Source organism: Malania oleifera, chromosome 1 (assembly GCF_029873635.1).
Source record: "Malania oleifera isolate guangnan ecotype guangnan chromosome 1, ASM2987363v1, whole genome shotgun sequence".
NCBI lineage: Eukaryota > Viridiplantae > Streptophyta > Magnoliopsida > Santalales > Ximeniaceae > Malania > Malania oleifera.
Window position 1 is genome coordinate 155975447 of NC_080417.1, and position 17365 is coordinate 155992811.

The window sequence follows — 17365 nt, forward strand, 5'->3', positions numbered from 1 at the left end:
AGATGGAGTAGATCAAGAGCTGGTGCCTACAACCATCCAAGTTGTGTTGGATGAGTACAAGGAGGTGATGCCAGATAAGCAACCTCACAACTTGCCTCCACGACGGCGTGTGGAGCATGAGATCAAGTTGTTCCCAGAAGTGAAGCCACATGCTATAGGGCCATATCGGATGGTGCCTCCAAAGCTACCAAAGCTAAAAAAGCAACTTGATGATGTGTTGGAAGTGGGATATATTCATCCTTCCAAAGCACCATTCGGAGCGCTGATGTTATTTCAGAAGAAACGTGATGGAAGCATGCGGATGTGTGTAGACTACTACACGCTCAACAAGGTGACAATGAAGAACAAATATCCTATTCCGTTGATTGCCAATCTGTTTGATCAGCTGAGTCATGCCAAGTACTTCACCAAACTTGACTCAAGGTGAGAATAGCTTATGAGAATAGCATATGAGTTCTTGGTGATGCCATTTAAGTTGATGAATGTGCTTGCAACATTCTATGCCTTGATGAGCCAAGTATTTCGTAAGTACCTCGACAAATTTGTCATGATATACCTAGATGATATTGTTGTCTATGGTTTTACTCTGGAGGAACAAAAAGAGCATCTAAGGAAAAATTTCAACGAGCCGAAAAAGAATAGCCTGTATGTGAAGAAAAAGAAGTGTTTTTTCACTCAATGGAGCATAAAATTCTTCAATCATGTGATTGAACATGGTCACATTAGAATGGATATAGAGAAGGTAAGAATCATTCAAGAATGGAAGATCCCAAAGACAATGAAGGAGCTGCATCCTATCTTGGTCTTGCCAATTATTACAAGAATTTCGTAGAGGAGTACTCGAGGAGAACTGCTCCTTTAATTGAATTGTTGAAGAAAGGTCAAGGGTGGAACTAGATAGAGAAGTGCCAAGGAGCCTTCGATGACTTGAAGGATGTCATGATGAGAGATCAGGCACTTGCTCTTCCGGACATCATGAAACCCTTCGAGGTACACACACAGATACATCAAACTATGCCCTTGGAGGAGTCTTGTTACAAGAAGGACATCTTGTTGCATGCGAGAATCATACACTTAGTGAAGCAAAACGGAAGTACACAACTCAAGAGAAGGAGATGCTAACAGTGATCCATTGTCTCTGCATATGGAGACATTATCTACTTAAGTCAAGGTTTGTGGTGAAAATGGATAACTCGGGCGTTAGCCACTTCTTCACACAACCGAAGTTATCACCCAAGTCGGGCCAATGGCACGAATTCTTGGCAGAATTTGATATCTCATTTGAGCACAAGACAGGGCGTATGAATCAAGCTATAGATGCATCGAGTAGAAAGGTCAAGCTAACAGACTTACAAATGGTAACACACTTGACACTAAATATGTAGAGACCTGAACCAGGAAAAAAAGGAAAATTAAATAAGAAAGAAAAAGGGGATTTTTTAGCAGGTTTCGTCAATGAACTCCATGTTCTCATCGACGAAGGCCCTTCTGAGGTTCATCAACGAAATTCAGAGCTTTGTCAACGAAGAGATCCAGAATGTCCGGAAAATATCAGACTTAGGATTCGTCGACAAGGTCCTTCCTTCGTCGACGAACGCCAACATATCATGAGCAAGCCCAAGCGATATCCACTTTTCACAGTGAGGGGGTGAAACACAATAAAGCGGAAAAGCAGCTGAGCAAGGGTGAGAATGAGGAGGGGAGGAAAGGAGAACCTACCATTGAAACTTGTGCCACCTCCTCCTCAAGTATAATGGCCAACCCCAAGATTTCCATGTCTGTTGCTGAAGGACCAAAGCCTCACAATGTCCCACATATGGCATTTCATGTCCTTCCAACACCATGTCCTGCAGCTCTACCCTAGCCCTCTTCATCTAAGAAAGAGACCACAACTGAGTTCATCTTGGACGAATTTAGACGACTTCAGGTCAACAAGCCCCTCGTGATGAGATTAAGAAAACACCTAAGTATGCCAAGGTCCTCAGGAACTTATATAGGTTGCAACAAAAGTCAAGGGCACCTATGGATGAACAAGTGAGGCTGACCGAGCACCTGAGCTCAATGGTTTTAGGTCATCTCCCTCCTAAATTAAAAGACCTCGAAACACCAACCATTTCGTGTGTAATTGGCAATTACACCATTGATGGGGCTCTTCTAGATCTAGGATCGAATGTGAACATTCTCCTGTACTCGGTGTACCAACAATTTCACTTGGGGGAGCTAAAGCCCACCTTGGTCACCTTGTTTTGCCGACTGATCAATGAAAAGATCCCGGGGTGTGGTAGAGGATGTATTGGTCAATGTGGAATAGTTTTCCTATCTGGTGGATTTCATTATTTTAGATATGGAGCCTTCCAAGAATCTGATCCCTGTCCTATTAGGACGCCCATTCTTAGCCATGGCTAACGCTCGCATTCAATGCAGGACAAGGGTTATGGACATATCCTTGGGCTACAAGCAACTCCGGTTGAACATATTTCATGCTCCCCAACATCCACCCAATACCGTCCAAGTCATGGACGAAGACATGATTGATATAGTTGTTGGGGGCGAGGCTCCCTCAATCCTGTGGGGGGACCCATTGGAAGAGACTCTTCAGCCCGGGAGCCCATTTGTTGCTGACCTGGACGACCCATACGATCAAGGTATAGCATTTCATGATTTGGACTCCAGGGTAGAGGGCAAGTTGGGGGTAAACCAAATAGGGTGTGACAAGGAAATGAGGGGGGACACTCTGAACTTCGAACCCGGATGAGTTCGAAATGAGCTTTAGTGCATCTAACTGAAAACGGTAAACTTAACATTTCCGGGAGGCAACCCGAGAGTTTTTCCTTTCTTCTTGAGTCCTTAGGTTGTCCATAAGTAGTGTGAATAGAGTGTGAGATTTATAGGATAGGTCCTAGGTTAGTTGGGGGTATGTATAGTTTTCTGATTTCCTAAAGGCTTAAGGAATTCGACCAGGGACACGACCGTCATATCGTTGGTGCGACCTAGTCTAGCCCTTGAACTCCTCTGAGCTTACAAAGTGCCGAGAGCTTCGACGATGTCTACAACTAGCACTAGTGCTGGTGCGATTTAATCGAGAAAATCAAAAGTCGGTTAAAATCCCTGCTTCACCCGCAACTCTTTAACTCCCGCCTTCATTGATTCTTGGTCGAATCGTCAAGCATCTCTTCCTCTTTACTCCACCCATACTCTCTCTCTCCAAGCATGACCGAGTCCTCTCCATCAACATATTCACCCCCGCCTACTTCCCCCTCTATGCCTCAGGCAGGGGATGACCTAGACCGCCTATGTCATGATTTTGAACTCTTTCATTCCATGGTACTTCGTGAGATAGCAGAGATGTGTGTGGAAATACAACAGGATTTTAGAGCAATCGGCAAGGTGCTTTGTCACTACTTCCCTGATGTAGCGTCTGCCTACCCTCCAACACCTACGCCGGTTCCACAAGTTCTTCCTTGGGTGCATTTCCTGCCCCCGCTCCACCCATTTCGCCAGCTGTGTCTGGCAATGTTTCCAACAAAGGGGAGGCTACCACGAGTGTCCAGTCTAATGCAGCCCGCTTATCTGACGAAGATACTTCCTCCGATGCTTCCGGTGTTCTAAGGGATAGCGATTCCGCCTTTGACGTCTGCCAATCTCCCACCAAGGACTAGGATGGGCTAGGTGTCCGGATCATTTTGCTCGCTTTTGAGTCTTGTACTGTGCTTCTCCGGCACATGTTTGTTGTCTTTCTTTTATTTTCTTTTCCTTCCTTTTTTGTTCTTTCACCATGATTTTGTGGCATTCCCAATGCTTGTAACGACGAAACATACAGTGTAATGCCATTTTGCAATCAATGCAATCACATGGTGTTTTTGGCCTGAGTCTTTTGTGCTTCAGTGTATCTATGCATGCTTTTATTACTTTTGGTTTTATGTGTTGATGCACGTACACCATTTACTTCTCATTGCACCATGCCATGTTTCCTCTACCATGCACACCAAATTCTTTCTTTCTACACTTCAATGAGGACACTGAAGTTCTAAGTTTGGGGTAGGGGGTAGGAAACACTACATGACACATTTAAGCACAAAAATGACAAAATTTAAAATTTTCAATGAACAATGTTCCTTTTATGCCACGCTAACACTATTCACACCCTTTATATACTTCTATACCACTTACATGTTACATGCATAAGCTTATTAGTCACATGATTTTGTTATGCTCACTAATGAAGTAGTGAGTTACTGGAGTTTAGTCTTACATACTATGGTCAATATAAGCTTTGAAACTCTAGGATAATTGACTAATAACTCATTCGCTTTAATATGGTTGTGTAAAGGCTAGTATTTACATGGGATTTCACGAGGCTAGGATACACTTACACGTGATTTGTAACACTTAGGATTCCTTAAGAGCATTGAGAGAACAACCGTGGCGACTATGACACCTTGTGAGGTACTATTGACCCTGTTGATCAATTCTTGAGTTGTTGATGTCAAACTCTGAGTTTATAAAACTCAACTTTCCTTCTATTTTCTGGATATTCCTTGTACACTAGTCTCTGTTCTTGCATTTGCTAGCCTAGAGGTGACATCAAGTTGGGAGACATAAACCTAGGTCTTGTAGCTTACTCAAGATGCGAAAATTAAGCCACCCTTAGAGACAGACTTACTTCGTGGACTCCTGTTCGACCTCAACTTCCATTGGTGGTATGAAGACAACATAAGAGTGTAATGATTGTCCTAGCTGACCATAAAAAGAAAGAAAATGAAAAGAATGAGCAGAAGAAAGAAAAAGAGAAACAAAAATGCAGAAGAATGAAAATAAAAATATATATATGCTCCAAATAAATATAAAAAGGTAAACTAGGAACACGACACCACATTTCTACACGTATGAGAGTTTTCAGCTGACCAATGCAATTGTTGTATTCACGCCTAGTCTATGAATGAGTCAATCTAGGGTGGTCTTGGTTGGATGTGGCAAGTAAGTGAGAAGATGCTAGGGTGAAGGACCTGACACCTCATAAATAAACTAGATTCCTTTCGAGACTAGTTCACCCATATTTTAGCATTGTTCCTTAAAATATGTCGGATGTTTGATCATGACATTCTTCCTCACATATGAGAGTGAACTCATTTGCTTTGAGTGATTTTGAAGGAATACCGGTGAGGCTGAGTCAAGACGACCATTCTATAATTGTCCAAGGGTACTTTAAGTGTGACAAATCATACACCCTACACATGCCTTGTGATATTGCCTATTTATTCTTGAATTCACATGACTATATTAACTCTGAATTGCAGTTGCTGGTTGATTATCTGTAAGTTATGCTTTTCTTGATGACTATATCATGTTGAGACTTGCATGAGTGATTCGTTTCAGAGTTGTGTGTACAGTGAAGTCATGAAGGACAGAGCTTGCATGTAATTTGGTGATATACGTGTATGTAAAATGGTATGACTATGTTGCATGTGCTTTTATCTTATGTTCATTGGAAATGGTGTTTGTGGGTATCGCCCTGGAAACCCTCACGAGACTACAACTCATCCACTAGGGTGAACCTAGGGATTTGAAGCCTTGTTGCATATGGTAAATGCAACCGTGTTTCCCACGAAAGAGGAGGTAAGTAGGATTTTCTTAGTTTTCTTAGTTTTTGCTTTACTCGATGACTAGCAAAGTGTAAGTTGAGGGTTGTGATGAGTCCCTAAAATGCATGATTTTAGACCCTCAATTACCTTTGTTTATTCTCTTTTATCTTGTAGGTAACCCTTTATTAACATAGTTCAGAGTTATGCAAGGTTTGTTCGTGTTTCAGGGAAAACAGGTTAAAAACCAAAGAGTTAGGCATTATGAGAAGCCAAGGGAATATTTGGGACATTTAAAGGTCAAGTCAGATGTTTAACCAAGTCCCTAGAGCTTCGGTGCATTCAAGGAAGAAAGATCTTGTTCGACCATGTGGAGCGACTAGCTACCAACAGGGGCGACCAAGGCAATAGATGCAGACTCCAAGGTTCAAGCCTGAAATAGAACAACTGCAAGGTTCGACCAAGTCCTTAACACAGTGACTCTCTAGGGCGACTAGTTCCAGAGACTGAAGCTAACTGAACACAGAACTACCGAAAGTCTCAACCAAATGCTCAACCAAAGAGACCATTACGGGCAACAGAGTCAAGTTCCTGAGATTTCCTGAAGCCCGAGATACTACAAGTCTCGACCATCTACTCGACCAACAAGACCCGATTGTGCGACTATGTCGAGAAGAGCTGAATTCAAATTCTTGTTTTCCCAAGAGCTCCGAGCAGGGTGCAATCGAGGAAGAATATGGATGCTACCTGGTCGAAACTGACGATTTGCGTCACAAGATACTTGCAGAAGTTGCCATTTTTGAATCCCAAATCTTGTAAACCCTAATGGGTATAAGCAATAGCTACGAACATGTTCTCTAGGTTCCTCTTTGGTCGATTTTGGGTTAGTGACAGAACTGAAATGCCATTGAGAACCACTGTAGATTAAATTTACATGCTTTTGTATTTACATTCTTGCTCTAATTTTCATTGTGTATGAGTGATCGTTAGTGACAGACGATTTGTTCTGCAATAAAGAAGCCATCCTTACATGCTTTTTCTTTACTGCTTTCCTTTACTACTTTGATTTACATGCTTTCTTTTACAGCTTTGATTGTGATGAACACTTAGTAGATAGGATAACACTTCTACAGCTTCAGTCAGGTACACGTAGTAGGCTACGGTCTCCCATAGAGGTTCTCGTGATCATTGTGACTGAGTATACTCAGGTTCCCGACCGTACTCCGAATGGTTGGTGCACCCTTGCTACCCTATGCCATCAAATGGCTCCTTGGACCATTTAGCCGATTCTCGGTTAGCTTAATACGATAAACTATCAGGACTTAGATTACGCACACGACATCCTAAGTTTTGATTCATGATTGACCACTGCTTTGTAGGAGTAGGGATAATATGGATTTTATTCGCTTTCTAGTAGATTGTTAGAAAACAACTTGAAAAATACCATCTTTTTACTTTTCTTTTACACATGGCTACAATAAACTGATTTGGAAGTGGTTTGATAACTGCACTTTAAGTCCCTGAGGATCGACACCCGACTTCCCCTACTCTCTACAAACTTGGGATTAGTTAGGTTTTATAAATATTATTTTTGATAGTTAAGGACCCAAACCTTGGCAAGCCTACTAGCGGCCACACTACAAACAATAGGAGAGAGCAACTCAAAGTAGTAAAGTCCACCAACCTCACATCCTGTGCCAACTGTCCTCCTCATGTTCAGATCCTAAATAACATAATTAGAAGGTTACAGAACAATTTAGTGACTTTGTTATCTTATTGACAAACATGAGGTTGAAGGGGGGGTTTAGGAATGTACAGAACAAAAGAAAGAGAGATGGAGGGAGTAGATAAAAATATGCAAATTAGGCTCCAACTATAAACCCCACAACACTGCAAAAATGCAAAAAAAGAGAATTACGCTCTTTTGAATGAGCACATAAAGGGTAGGTACCCCTTTATCTGCAGCAGTGGACAGCAACTCAAGGTAGATTTTTAGAATACTAGAGAGCCGAAAAAAAAACAAGAAGAAAGTGGATAGCCGGTGACGGTAGAGTCAATGTACCAAAGACTAGTGGGAGAGATACAACATGCAGATTGTAGGATAATATTTTTTTGGCAAAGGAAGCAATGTGATGATACGCTTGTTGCGATGCCTAATATTGCAGGAATCTTGAATACTCCTCTAAGATAGTTATTGTATGTCGTTCACTAATAATCAGAGAAGTGACTAACGAAGAAAACATACTTTTGGGATATGGGGACTCCATCCCAACACACACACAAACTCGATACACAACAAACAATATACTTTTGGGATTCATGACCATGTACCAACACACAACCTTAGACAGCCAGAGCAAACCACAAACACTCAATGAAATGAACAAATCACTAACACAGCAAACACCACTGTTTCAGAACCTAAAGGTCTTAATAAACATTGACAAACAGCTTTGAGCGGTACCAAACAGTCATTCTCTAAGTGCCACACATGAGCAACTAAAAAGGTGAGATCTTTGGACAAAAAACCATCACCAAAAACTACATAGAGATTTGAACAGTGGAGGAGCAACTCAGGCTAGAAACATGCCTATAACCCCGCTTGCCTTTGACCCACGCATAAGGGAGTGTAGGAGCAGCTTCGGCAATGGGATCTCAATACTGGGTGTTGATAGTCATTTTTTGACAAAACAAATTTAAACCCAAATGAAGACATTAAGAATCAAAAGAAAGGTAAAAAGAAAGTAAAAATTTTCATGAGACGGTCGATCGACCACTTAGGGCGGTCGACGGGCCTTCCCTCCAATTCCATTGCTTGGCACCACTCACTAGCAGTCGACTAGCTTCTTCAAGCAGCTGACCAGCCCTGCCAATTTTAGAATTTTTGACTTATTTGCATGCAATCCAGTAGGGATTTTGGGCTTGCCAAATACCCTAATAATACCACATATCAACCTCCAATATTGGCAACTAGTGGTTGGTAATTATTGGAAGTTATTATTGAATTTGAATTTTCGATATTCAAATTCAATGAATTCAAAGAGGCTTTTCCCTCCATTCCATCGGAGGTCTATAAAAGGACCTCTTTAGGGAGAGATTGAGGCAAGTCCAAATGGGGGCAAGGCGAGGCTTTCAAAGTTCTCTAAGGGATCAAAAGGGGATTTTATTTGAAAGAGAGAAACCACACTTTTCTTCTTTTCAAAGGGGAATTTGGGGTGTGATTTGAAGGGTGTCATCCACTTGATCTACAAAGGTTTATTCTCCAAAAAGGTCAGTGCCTAACCTTCTAATTCATTCATTTCCACTCATTTTATGAATTTTGGCATGTTGAAGCATGTTGAGGTTTCTTTGAAAATTATGATTAATACTTCATGATTTCTCCATTAACCCATGTCAAAAATGTTGTTAGAAGTCAGTGTTTTTAAAGGCGTAAATGAGGCGCGCCTTGAGACATTTTAGGGAAAAAACGCACCAAGGCATGAGTTAAAAGGCGCAAGTCCACAAAAGCGTGCGCCTCAGGCGAGAAGGCGTACTCATCAGACAAAAAACCTCGCCTTTTTACGCCTCAACATCCAAGCGTAGGCCTTTCAGTATCAAAACCCAGAATGCAGCCTCTGCTCTCTCTTGAAGCCTCAATGAAGCCTCTGCTATCTCCAACGAAGCTCGACGAAGCCTCTGCTCTCTCTCTCTCGAAGCCTCAACGAAGCCTCTGCTCTCTCCGACGAAGCTCGACAAAGCCTTTGCTCTCTCCAACGAAGCTCGACGAAGCCTCTGCTCTCTCTTCGAAGCCTCGACAAAGCCTCTGCTCTCCCTTCAAAGCCTCCATTCTTCTCCTCTCTTAATGATTCCTCTCGATGAAGCCTCCAGTCTTCTCCGACGAGTCGATAAAGCTTCCGTAGCTTTCCTCCAACTCCTTCTCCCTCTCCGACGACTCGAAGAAGCTTCAATAGCTTTCCTCCAACGCCTTCTCCCTCTCTAACGATTCCTCCAAGCTGTCGTGGACCCTTCAATCTGATCTGCCTCTATTTATTTAGTTTTATATTCTTAGAAATTAGTGGATGACTTAATTTGGCTTTTTCTATTATGCTTTAATTTGGATTTTTTTGTATTCTTTTGGTAATGTGGCTCATGTTTATTTTTTAACATGTATTATTCGTGTTTTTTTAATCTAAAATTGACTTATATGAAATTTAAAAATTATATTTTTTTTCTCCATTATTCTAAAATCTTTCTCATTTTTTCACTATATATAAATTGATTTTATTTATTAATTATTTAAAAAAATACAGTCCCAAAATGCTTACGCCTCACCTCAAGGAGGGTAAAACGCCTCACCTTACGCCTTCGCCTTTTAAAACACTGTTAGAAGTAGTAGAACATGTTTGTCTTGATTGCACAAAAAAAAAAACATGTTTAGAAATCAAAATTGCATGAATATGTGCAGGTGTACCTTCAAGCAATCAACTGGCCCATGCAGGTGGTCAACCGACCCCCTTTCGTTTTAAAGAAGTTGCCATTGGCTACAAAGTGGTCAATCAGCCCCTACCGGTGGTTGACCGCCAAATCTCTAGAGTACTATTTCTTTGAATAGGTGTTTCAGGGTGCTAATTCTTTGAATTTCAATAAAAAGGGATTTAAAGTATTACCTTCCCCATTCACCAATGTACTCCTGAACATAATCTCTTTTCAACAGGTTTTCCCTTATTTTGGTTTGGTTGTCTGTACTTGTTTTGCTACCCAAATGGGTCTTCAAAGTCCAATGTCAACAATGGGCAGTTGACAATGTTTGTGGGTGGCTATGGTGTTGGCTTTTTGCAAAATCTGATGGGGTTTTGTGTTCCTAAAATGGCAGTGTCATCTAGGAAATTTTCAGCAGCTACTACAGCTTCCAGCTGATGCAGCAAATCTCCTACGATGGTAGACATGCAGCAAATTTAGGCTTTTAAGCTTCAGTTTGACAGTGTCTGTCACAATTAGGGTTTAGGCCTCAAAATCATGCTCTAACACCATGCTCAAGAATTGAGTAAATGGAAGATCTAATTGCAATGATAGAACTCTTCTTCTATTTATAATATATGCCAAGTACATGACAATGACCATATTACCCTTACTAATGCACTAACTCACACAGTCACACTAACACAGCAATAACACTAAATAATTATAGTAACTAATAACAATTCCGAATAGCCATGAGATGATCATGGAACTCTCAATTCTCTGGCAAATACAGCCTTTTGATCATCTCTTCACACATACATAATTATAATTGATGATTTATTTTAAATTATTTTTTTATAGATATAATTTGTTTAAATTTAATATGGATATATTTACAATAAAAGAAGTCATTTATTGAGAATTTTGTCTGATATATTGTGTAATATATATATATATATAAGAAAATTTATTTATACATGATTCCTTGTTTTTTTGTGTCCTACATATTTAAAATTACTGTGTTAACATGCCTGCGTTTGTCATACTTGTGTCCTTGTGTCCTTGTCCATGCTTCCTAGGGCCACAAACATATTCATGCAAAAGAAAGTTAAAGTTACAATCCCTCAGGGCCAAAACAACAGCCTGTATCTATCATCACATTGTCTGTCATTGCAATAGGACTATCAAATCAGCACTAACAAGCACACATAAATATCAGCAAGCAAAGCAAGATACATTCTCCTAAACTAAATAGTGGCTCACCATCATAATGGCAGATAGGAAGGGACACGACAATTGGTTGTGTAGAAGGTTTCACCTGCATCCTGTAAAAAGATTTACTTAGCATCTTATGTGAGGCACAGCATTCAACCAAACACAACCCAGGCAAACACTTATCCCAGATAACCATCTGTTTCTTTTTTCTTTTTCTTTTTTTTTTGTCATTTCAAAAGGGCTAAAAAAAAAATAAGTAATTGGAGTTGACCAATGTTGTTTGAGGTTCATTGCACTGGTTGATCAACCTATAATCAAATGCTAGACAGCTCCAAGCCCAAATGGGCTTTGATAAGGGACGTGGGACCTCATACGAAGGCGGGACCTCATACGAAGGCCACCCAGCAAAATACGTGAATGGGACAGAAAGCTCAGCCCCCAACACAGCTTCAGAGACAAGACAAATGCACCTGCTCACCCAACTTCCCCAAAGGAAGTGGCATATAGAATTGCTAAACTTTATCTTATCCTGGAAGGCTAGCGTCCCAAGCTTCACCTCAACTCAATCACCAAATAAGCAGATAGGTATGTCACTAGCTCTATCCTCGACTGGTCGACCAATCCAATTTGGACAGGTCAATAGATCTTGGCTACTGCAAAAACCTGATCTCTGTCTATTTGGTCGATGGAGCTTGGATCAGTTGACCAATCTGTGCCAAATGAAACTCTGATTTGACTGCTTTAAGAGCATATTTCATATGGGAACTGTGACAACTTCTGATGTTTGTTTAGAGGTATCTTGAGTGTGACAAGACTTATTGATCAGTTTTTTTGTGACTGTGGGTGCAATGGGGCTTTAGGGCAGGAAAGCATAGTGTATTTTGATATCTTATGGGCTCTACTTGTTTCATAGTGGATTTCTACTCAATTTTGCACCCATGAATGTACGCTTTAATGACAAACATATATATGTGTTTGCATTCTCTCTTTTGTTTTATTCTTGCACTTAACCGGTCAATTTGTTGTTTTGCACCAATCCATCAGTTTTAAGTTCCAACTGTTCCACAACAATTCACAACAACCAGTATGTTTCATGATTATAACTATAGAATACATGGTTATAATTAGAATCACAGAAGCTCAAGACATCACTAATACAAGCTGTAAAGAGCCTAGTGTACTTGTTAAATACTTATTGGAAAGCCTGAGTGTATATGGTGTTCCAACTTCATAATTACAGCATTATTCTTGTCATTTACAAGAAAACTATTCATCCCAAAAGAGGAAAAAAGAAAAGTCAACTAGATTTTTTTCTTAACTAAGAGGGTAGATCATTTATCGTGTAAGGATTGTAAAGTTATCCTAAGTGAAAGTTTAACCACACAACATAGAGTTTTAGTGTTAGATATATGTATTAAAAAATGGAAGAGAAAGGATTAAATAAACTAGTGCAAGAGAACTAGGTGGTGGGAACTAAAGAGAGAAAATATAATAAAATTTAAAGATAAAATGATCGAAGATGGCGATTGGACTACAGATAATAGTGCAGACACAAATACGCTTTGAAGTAGGATAGCTAACTCTATTAAAAAATAGCAAGAGGGATTTTAGGTGAATCAAGAGGAAGATTCTCGAGTGGCAAAAAAAAAGTTGGTAGTGAGATTGGGATGTCCAAAAAGCTATAAAGACAAAAACATGGCAAAAATGTAGAAACATTGAAAACTTTGAAAAGTATAAAGAGACGAGAAAAAGATGCAAAAAAAAGTGTTAGTGAAGCTTAACATAGATCATTTAATAATTTGTATACTAGATTAGATACATAGGAAGGGGAAAAAGCATATTTAAACTTGCTAGAGCTAGAGAAAGAAAGAGTAAGGACTTAGGTAATGTAAAATGTATAAAAAGTGAGGATGATATTGTCTTAGTTAAGAAAGAAGATACAAAAGAAAGATGATGAAGTTACTTTAGTAAGTTATTTAATGAAAACCAAGTAAAAGACTTAAACTTAGAATTGAAAAAAGAAGAAAAGACTAAAAATTTGAGAATTATTCGCAAGATTAGAGTTAACAAAGTTAAGTTCGCACTAAAAAAAATGGAAAATGGAAAAGCTATAGGATGGGATAGCATCCCAATTGAAGTTTGGAAATACTTAGGTGATAACAAAATTATATGGTTAACTAATTTATTTAACACAATTATAAAAACTAAGAAAATTTCAGACGAATGGAGGAAAAGCATTCTAATACTTGTATACAAAAAATATAGAAGATATTTAAAATTGTAACAACTATCGTGGAATTAAACTTTTGAGTCATACAATATAAACTATGGGAAAGGGTAGTTGAACAAAGACTAAGGCTAGAAAAAAAGGTCTCGGAAAATCAATTTGGTCTTATGCCTAGGAGATCAACTACAAAATCTATATATCTTTTAAGAAGATTAATAGAAAAGTTCAGAGAAAAAAAGAGAGACTTACATATGGTATTTATTGACTTAGAGAAAGAGTATGATAAGGTACCTATAGAATTTATGTGGTGAATTTTAGAAAAAAAAAAGGTGTCTATAATGGGTATACTATGATAAGGTACCCATAGAAGTTATGTGGTGAATTTTGGAAAAAAAACGGTGTCTATAATGGGTATACTAATGTCATTGAGGATATGTATGATGGAGTAATGACTAATGTTATGACTATAGATGGAAATACTAGAGAATTTCCAACCACAACAAGTGTACATCAAGGATCTACTTTAAGTCTTTATCTTTCTACTTTAGTGATAGATGAACTAACTATGAGTATCCAAAATGAGGTTCCATGATATTTGTTGTTTGCAGATGATATTGTCTTGATTGATGAAACTAGGAGTGGAGTAGAATATAATTATACAAGTTAGAATTATGAAGAGAAGCTTTAAAATCTAGAGGTTTTAGGATAAGTAGATATAAGTCAGAATATATGAAATGTAATTTCAGTAATAGTAGGAGGAATATTGGAGACAGTTAAACTTGATGAAAAAATAAATAGCACTAGTAGATTTTGATACCTTGGATCTATTATGCAAGCTGAAGGAGAAATTAAAGAAGACTCGATGCATAGAGTTAAAGTACATTGGGTAAAATGGAGAAGTGCTTCGAGTGTACTTTGTGATTGTAGAATACCCTTAAAATTAAAAGGGGAGTTTTATGAAACGGCTATAAGACCAACTATGTTATATGGATCAGAATATTGGGCAACTAAAAAATAATATATCCAAAAAGTAAAAGTTGTCAAGATGAGAAAGCTTAGATGGATGAGTACATTGAGTAGTATAATATTAAAAGATAAAATTAAAAAAGAAACATATTCGCAGTAAGTTAGGCATGAACTCTTGTAGAAGATAATATAAGGGTGGGACAACTCAAATGGTTTTGGCACTTGCAACATAGGTCACATAGTGCACCAATAAGGAAGAGTAAATTAGTTATTTTAAGGGACAGTAGAAGGGGTAGAGGTAGACCTAAAATAATTTGGAATGAGATAGTTAGTAAAGATTTAATAGCCCTAAATTTGTTGAAAAAACTATTCATGATCACATAAATTGGCAGAAAAGGATCCATGTAACCGACCTCGCCTAATGGAACTTAAGGCTTGGTTTGTTGTTGTACAAGAATATTAGTTGTACACCAAAACTCTTATTTATAGTTTCTCACAAAACCAGATTCAAGATAATATCGATGGTTTCCTCGAAGAAGAAAATTAACAAGCTCAAAATTTTTTAGAGATGCACTATAGTCAAGCAAGAAAACAAACCTGCCATAAATTGTTGCAAAAAAATGTTGAAGCCTAGAAAGTAATGGAGTCTCTATGTTACCAAACTCCTGCACATCAGCTAAACTTCAGAGCAGCAGACAGAAAAAAGAAGTTTCTGCATGCCTTTTTTATGAAACAAATAAAGGATCTACAAGAGCACATTTGGCTGCATGCTGGCAGAAAACTAGTAGTTGTTATTGAAACTTCTAAATAGTTGTTTATCTCAAAAACTTACCAAAAACGTTGCTGATCTCCCAGATGGGGAATCATATTTGCTCCAACCAAACTTGCAATAGCCAGAACCCCCTTGAAAACATGAAAATCACCCATTAATACATGAAAATATTTCAGGTTTAGACAGAAGATAAAAACAAATGAGATAATTGAAAGACTTAGATGGGAATAGCAATAACGTCATGTTTGGTTTGCATAATGGAATGGGGAAGGAGTGGAATGGAATGAAAATTTGAATAAAAAATATACAAAAATCAATTGACAAATTTGACTCCATTCAAAGCTCTTAGAATGTTATGCAAACCAAAAACATCATGTAATGCTCAAAAGCTTCCAAGCAGGTGTCTTATGCATGTTACGCTGACCAAAAACAGCAAAGCTTTAATTTATGTGACTAGGAAATTAAAATTTTGAAACTTAATTTGTTTATTAAAAAAATATTAAAAACCATAGGTGCATTTTTAATATTAAAATTAATACTCGTTGGTGAGTATAATGTGAAAAAGGGAAATTTGTCTTAAATCGAATTCATTAATACAAGTATTTCATTGAATATAGGGGGAGACAAAGCTTGTGCCCTAAGCCTAAACCCGTAAATGGCTTGAATCTCATTAAGGAGAATGAGATTTCCACCCCTCTGCCTAATAGGATTTGTATTTTTATTCCAATCTCTTCGTTATTTATTTTCAAATATCTGTACATTTCAGAACAAAAAAATTTCTAAAAACATTGAACTAGAAACAGCCTTCGTCGACCTTGACATGGATTATATAACAAGCATAGAGTGCATAAGGCTCCATACCGTCAACAATGACAGAACCAGTGACTTTTGCCCGTAAGCCATAGACACGCATGAAAGATAGCTGGGGCGTATGATTGGGTTTCGCCCTGCAAACGAAGTTGGAATTAAGAACTCGGAACATAAATATGCCAAGGTACAGTACTTGCAGTTGCAGGTGCCCAGACAAATCCCGTGAAAGCATCCACAAGATGAAACAAATTGTGCGGACTTTGGCAATCCAGTACAAAGGTGATCTTATCAGAAATCAAATCAATATTGAAATCGATAAAACCCCCCGGAGACTAGTCAAAAACGGGATCAATAAAATCAAGATGAAAGCGCTACTAGCACTAGCTTAATTGGGAGTATTGATGAAGTAGACAATTATTAGAAACATACTGAAGAGGATATGCCAATCCCAAACGCGTTTCGGAGAAGAATATGGAGTCGCAGGAGAATTCAGACTGCCGATTCTGAAGGAAGAAAATCCAGAGGCGGTCGTCGGAGACGAGGACTCTCCAGCATTTGCAGACTAGGCTGAGTCTGGCAGCCTCCCCGGGTTCCAACAATTTGAGGATTTGCAATAATATATCAGAAGGTATGCGATCAAAGGGCCCCGCGGAGGACATCGAGGAGTCCTCCAAAGAAGAGTGGCGAAGAGAAGAAGAATCTCTGTTGGGCTGGGAACGATTGGAGACGGAGTCCCAGATCTTTCTGAGCAAAGTGGTGGCCATCGATTCGCGGGCACTTGTGTTTGAACGCATCCTCCTGGTTTTGAGGAAGGGAAGAGAGCGATTGAGCTCTGTCAAGTAGCGATGGAGTTTGAATTTGAAGAAGGTGGAAGTGGCGGTCGCGGAGATGGTGCTTGGAAGAAGGCACTCCAACTACAACATCAGCTCATCGACTAAGTTACGATACACGATGCGAACGGACAGAAAGCATCCGTCGGCCAGTGTTTCCATGATTCTCCTCCCCTCTCCTCTCCTCTTCTCTTCTCTTCTCATGGGAGAGAAAACTGAGGAAATGAATAATTCAACGTCGGCGATTGGATCCCTCGTCGCTGGTTTTTTGGCCCGCCCAATATTATATCATTTATAAGTATTGCATAGTCAGAGCTGTCGCCCAGCGCTGCTACGTCAGAGCCACTCGACTAGTCAACTTGTCTGCACTTACTCTGGTTCAAATTATTCAGATATTTACTTGAAAAAAATAAGTGAAAATTCCTCTTTTTTATTTTGATTATTATTTTTAAAATGAGAAAAAAAAAAAAATAAAGTATGTATTGATCATATGAACAAAAATTAATTTTACATATAAATAAAATTT

The 17365-nt window shown here is 38.9% G+C and overlaps 1 protein-coding gene across 3 annotated transcripts in view; it reads right to left on the reverse strand.

Moving 5' to 3' along the window:
- LOC131168361 (actin-related protein 8) overlaps positions 1–17101 on the reverse strand; it is a 69847-nt gene extending 52746 nt beyond the window's left edge. For all 3 annotated transcript variants that reach the window (XM_058127738.1, XM_058127730.1, XM_058127744.1), the window contains exons 1-5: positions 16439–17101; positions 16061–16146; positions 15260–15330; positions 15025–15092; positions 11283–11344 (exon numbers count right to left, since the gene is read on the reverse strand). In XM_058127738.1, the coding sequence (XP_057983721.1) occupies positions 11283–11344; positions 15025–15092; positions 15260–15330; positions 16061–16146; positions 16439–16803 (652 nt within the window). In that variant the 5' untranslated portion in view covers positions 16804–17101. The remainder of the gene's footprint in view (positions 1–11282; positions 11345–15024; positions 15093–15259; positions 15331–16060; positions 16147–16438) is intronic.
- Positions 17102–17365: the final 264 nt, after the last annotated feature.